The 5334-nt window shown below is 29.5% G+C and overlaps 1 protein-coding gene across 2 annotated transcripts in view; it reads left to right on the forward strand.

The window, feature by feature from the left end:
- LOC106460920 (palmitoyltransferase ZDHHC17-like) overlaps positions 1-5334 on the forward strand; it is a 57181-nt gene that overhangs the window by 5694 nt on the left and 46153 nt on the right. For both annotated transcript variants that reach the window (XM_013920677.2, XM_022387721.1), the window contains exons 2-5: positions 856-1169; positions 1569-1639; positions 3033-3171; positions 4748-4910. In XM_013920677.2, coding sequence (XP_013776131.2) covers positions 856-1169; positions 1569-1639; positions 3033-3171; positions 4748-4910 — 687 coding nt within the window. The remainder of the gene's footprint in view (positions 1-855; positions 1170-1568; positions 1640-3032; positions 3172-4747; positions 4911-5334) is intronic.

A 5334-nucleotide genomic window follows, 5' to 3' on the forward strand; every position in this document is an offset into this window, starting at 1 on the left:
ATCTCTGGTGGGATTTTCTCAAGGTTTTCTCCAAATTTACTTTTGATATTTTTTCACGTTAACTCTGCATTAAAATAAAAAGTATTTATAATGTTTGGCTTCACTTTTTATTTCATTTTGTTTCATTATTTAATTAGTAACCCAGTTGTGTCAGTTTGGGACATAAGCAATATTAGTAAATTTGTATTGCCTAGTGTAAATATGATTAATCTGAACTTAAATGTCTCTTGTCTAAATGTAACCATTTGTTTATTTTTTAAAGATCTTTTGCTGTGTCATCTTATAAAGATCTAAATAACTCTTTTTAAACTGTAAAATACATTTAAAACTGATTTCAGATTATCAATGCTTACTTATACACACCCCAAAGATAGTCAGTATCTTTTATTATGCAAATGTATTACTGAAGAAAGTTTTGAATTTCAGACTTATATTTCAATAGTTAGCACAGTTAGGAAAATCACAAGAGTATGGGCGATAATTGGTGGGATATATGAAAAGTATGTAGTTAGTGTGATGGGGTTAATTTTTGCTATTAATAGAGGAGCAGAAAAACCAGCCCCTAATGGAAAATTTTATTCTTCTTTTTTTGAAAAAAAAGGCCCTAGATTTGGGAATGGGGTCATTATCCAGCTCCAATACATATGGCAGATTAATTACTACTTTGTGACATGCAACATGAGGAATTGAGCTAAATACTTATGATTCTTTGTTAAATTTTATATAGAATGAAATTTATTTTCATAGAAAAAAACATTTATTTTGCTTGATAAGAATACTGAACTTTCAAAATGTTTGATGTTATCATATTAAAACATACTTTGGAGATTTATCTTACATTAAGTTTCAATTTAGGGTGGAAAACCTGCAACGCAGAAAGTTCGACGGCACAGTGCAGACTCCAGCCCTGAGCCAGCAGTGGCTTCAGGTGAGGATTATGGGACATTTGATATTGTTAAAGCAACACAGTATGGCATCCTTGAACGTTGCAGAGCAATAGTTGAAGGAGGATTTGACGTTAACCAGCGTGATTCTGAAAATGTTACTTTGTTGCACTGGGCATCAATTAACAATCGTAGAGAAATTGTAAGATATTACATTTCGAAGGGTGCAGTAATTGATGCAGTTGGGGGAGAACTTCAGTCAACACCTCTTCACTGGGCTACCAGGTAGGCATTGGTATTAGTCAAATAACTGAAAAGTTTCAATTAAAATAGAAGTAGCATGTTGGCAACACTTGTGTTTAACATGTCAGACCTCTGTTTGTTTCTCTCTTAAATATTAGCAGTACTTGTTTATTTATGTGCTCATTTCCTGTAACACTTAGGTCCTTGCTATTAATCTTGTCAATTAAAATTTCTAAAACGACTGTCCAAAGCCCTAACTGCATAAACTTTTAAGTGAATTTCTTATCATTTATATATATATATATATATATATATATATATTTGAAGTGTTAGTTAAAAACATTTTGCATAACTTTTCTCTGAAGATTATAGATTATTTGATATTTAATAAAGGTCAAAATTTCATTGTTGTATCAGTATATTTTGAATTTTTATGTGCAGACAAGGGCATCTCCCTATGGTTGTACTTCTTATGCAGCATGGGGGAGACCCATCTTTGTTGGATGGTGAAGGTAAATAGCCTTTTGATTATCACCTGAAATAGCTTTTAAAAATGACATTTACTGTACGTTATTATTATCCTTTTTTAAAGCTCACCTTGATTGTGTAACTTACATAAATCTGTTAAGATATGTGCTCAGGAAACATTTAAAAAGTTTATCTAACTTTTACCAGTACATTGGATGCTTTATTTCATTTTTTTTACTATTTCTGTACTGCTGTAAATGCGTTCTACACATGTAGTACAAAACAGTAATGATAATTTTAAATTTGGGGGAATTATGATTTCCTCTATAATAATTTGGAATTATTATGTAAGAAAAATGCATTTATTAAATTATTACTCTGAAGTGCACATAAAATAATTTCTTCATTTGTAACCGCTTTGAAAAAACATTTTTTAGATGGAAAATATTTTGCCATATTTTTGGAATGATTGTGTTAAATTCAAATTTAAATATGAGATATGTACTGTATATAACAATATTTCCTGTTCCTTCCATCACTGTTTTAGTTCATCTTCGTATCTTATCCTTTTTGAAATATTAAAAAGAAAACAGTATTCTATAAAAATTTCATGAACAGTTACACTTTCTCAACTGTAAACTATAATAGAATTTGAATCAACCTCTATTTTTAGTAGTCACTACATATAATGTAATAGCAACTTTAAGAATCAGGTAATCTGAAAGGTGTTTAATATACAAAGCAAGAGTAAGATATTAACATGATGTTTGCTGCTATGCCTATCATTGACTAACTTATAATGTGCACTTGCTTGACTAAGGGAAATCCACTAAATATATATTGTTAAATTCTTTAGCTCTTTTAGTTTTAAAACTGTGTGGAATATCTCCAGTATTTATATTCTTATATTTATTCATATTTATTTGAACAATATAAGCATATTTATTAGTTTCTATTTATTTTTATATCAGTTGTAAACAGTAATATTTGAATATTGTCTTTTGTAAAAGGCTTAAATGTGTATCAGGCAGTCTTAACCTATTAGCTCAATGATTTAAAATTATGAGTCAGAAATTTTTGTAACAGTGAATTTTTGGCTCAAACACCATTATACTTAATTTTTTTGCAAAATTGGTCAGCAAAGCCTTGCTTTTGGAAGTTTTTTTAAATTTTGTTTGTGTCTGTACATGTAAATTTATTTTTATCTTCTATAGTCACCTTTACAAGGTTTTATTTATGGGATTTTGAAAATTTAGATCTTGTGGTTTTGTTATAATTACGTAATTAATAATTAGATACTTACAGTTGTAATTTGAATTAGAACAATACAGTTCTCCATAACTGAATATATAGTGGTTAGGAAAAAAAACAAAAGTTTAAGTTTCATTTATATATATATATATATATTAATGAAACCTTCACAATTTTTGTATTTAGGATGCAGTTGTCTACATCTGGCTGCTCAATTTGCACATACTGCAATTGTTGCCTATCTTATTGCTAAGGGACAAGATATCAACATGGTGGATCGGAATGGGATGACACCCCTCATGTGGGCTGCTTATAGAGTTACAACGTAAGTTAATAGCCAAAAATTTTAGACTCAATTGTAATCTATTAGGAACCACAAGAGCAAGTTACTTAAAACTGCATGGTAGTAACAAGTTAAGTCTTCAGGTCTATAACCTTAGCTATACCTTGAGAGTAGTGGATTAAAGATGGTTAGTTTCCAGTAGACGTACTAACTTTTAATGTTAAAAGTGTTGACAAGACTAAATGTTTTAGATGGTCCTTAGATAGTATGACTGTGTGTATTAAAGAAAACATCATTGTATGATAAAAGCCTGTTGTTAAGTCTCTAACAAACATTTTACTTAAAAGATTTACTTAAAAAACACATCCCAAGTAGACAGAAGAAAACGTTTTTATGGTAAAAAATCTTCACAGGAAGAAACTGTGAAAAAACTGAGTAGACATAACAAAGATTCTCCACACACCATTGTGGGAAAATTAATCCACTTGTAAAAACCAAAACTTTGAGGGTGTTTCTCAATGAAACAAGCAAGTACCTTAAACTATACTTAGAAATGAATACAATTAATCTGCTAAAATTGTTTTGAAGGTTTTTTTCTAAAATAGTGTGATTCTGTAAAAATATTCATTGCTACATTCATTATATCTTTTACTTCCAAATTTCTATCAGAACTTCACAAGAACTGTAGCTTTGCAGTGCTTAAAACTCTTTCAGTTACTTTTTTAATAACAAAACAAGCCTACCTATCCTTACAATATATCTTTTATGTGAGGGTTAGCAGAAACATAACTTTGTTTTTTGAATTTATCTTCTTAATGGTGAAATATCCCATTAAGACTAATTATAATTTGAAGATGGTGGTTCACTCTTCTCTGACTTGTTAAATTGGTAATTTTAAATGGAGTTTAGTTGAAGTTTTATAGGATAAATATTTATTTTCTTATACATAGGGCTTATGATGAAAAAACGCACATTAGTATTGCAAAAATTTTCTTTTCTGAAAGGTTCTTTGAAATTTCTAAATTTTATTTTAAGAGTTAATATCTCAGATGAGTTCATGGATGGATCCTGTAGATGGAAAAGGTTAAAAGAATGAATTATTCAAATTGTCAGTGTATCCACAGAGACTATTCAAAATATTTGAATAAGTTTGAGAAAACATTGAATATTAATTCACCAAATACAGTTTTTTTCACTGACATTTACACAAATAAAAACTGCACCAAGTTAACTACAGTTTTATATAATTATATTTGGTATTTAGAGTTTTGAAAGACAGTTGCTCTGTTACATCAAAGTCTTTCTTTAATTCTATCTATGAGTGAAGTAAGTTGTTTTTTTAAACCAAGGGATGCATACCTTCTGTTTTTTGGCAAGTTATTTTGCATATTTGAGTTATTGTTTAAATTTATTATTTTCACCAATTTTTTACTCTGTATTATTTGTATTCCATTTCATATTTATTGTAGCAACACATAATGAAAAGTTTTTAAGAGTGATGAAAACAATCCAGTTTTTGGATATTCTTTGGTATGCAATTTTGGTTTGCTTCAATTTTTTGGTTACTAATAATACATTTCTTTGATGTACTCCTAATAAATTGTTTCTTCTTGATTAGGAATGATCCCACACGATTATTACTAACAATGGGTGCTAGTTTGACAATGACGGACAGATACCATCAAAATACACCATTGCATTGGGCAGTTTTTGCTCGAAATCAAAATGCAGTATCATTACTTCTCAAGGCTGGTGCCAACATTTTTGCAAAAAATGCTCAGGTATGGTGTGTAATTAGGTATACCTGCAAAGTATGATCATTCACTGTACTTTTTTCTTTACATTGGTTTAACTCGCTCTGCATTAATGGCATGTGAATTTGTTACAAAAGTTACACTTCCATAAGCAATAATTTTTTTTTCTTTCTTAAGTTATTCAGTGTTAAGTGTATGTGGAATAAATAAGACCGGTAGTAGTCTATTGTGTTTACTTGGTTAATTAAAATGTTTAACTGAAATAATTTAAAACATAATAGGTGAAATAAATATTATCAAGTTCTTGTATAATTGGTGTGCTTGTTAAAACAAGGAGAATTTTGTAGGGTATGGAGTGCCAAATTTCAGTGTACGAGGCCTGTGAGAAAAGTATCCGACCTTTGGCCGGGGAATAAAAACTGGTATACCTGTAGCGTTGGAAACCTAATCA

The sequence above is a fragment of the Limulus polyphemus genome, unplaced genomic scaffold (genome assembly GCF_000517525.1).
Source record: "Limulus polyphemus unplaced genomic scaffold, Limulus_polyphemus-2.1.2 Scaffold863, whole genome shotgun sequence".
NCBI lineage: Eukaryota > Metazoa > Arthropoda > Merostomata > Xiphosura > Limulidae > Limulus > Limulus polyphemus.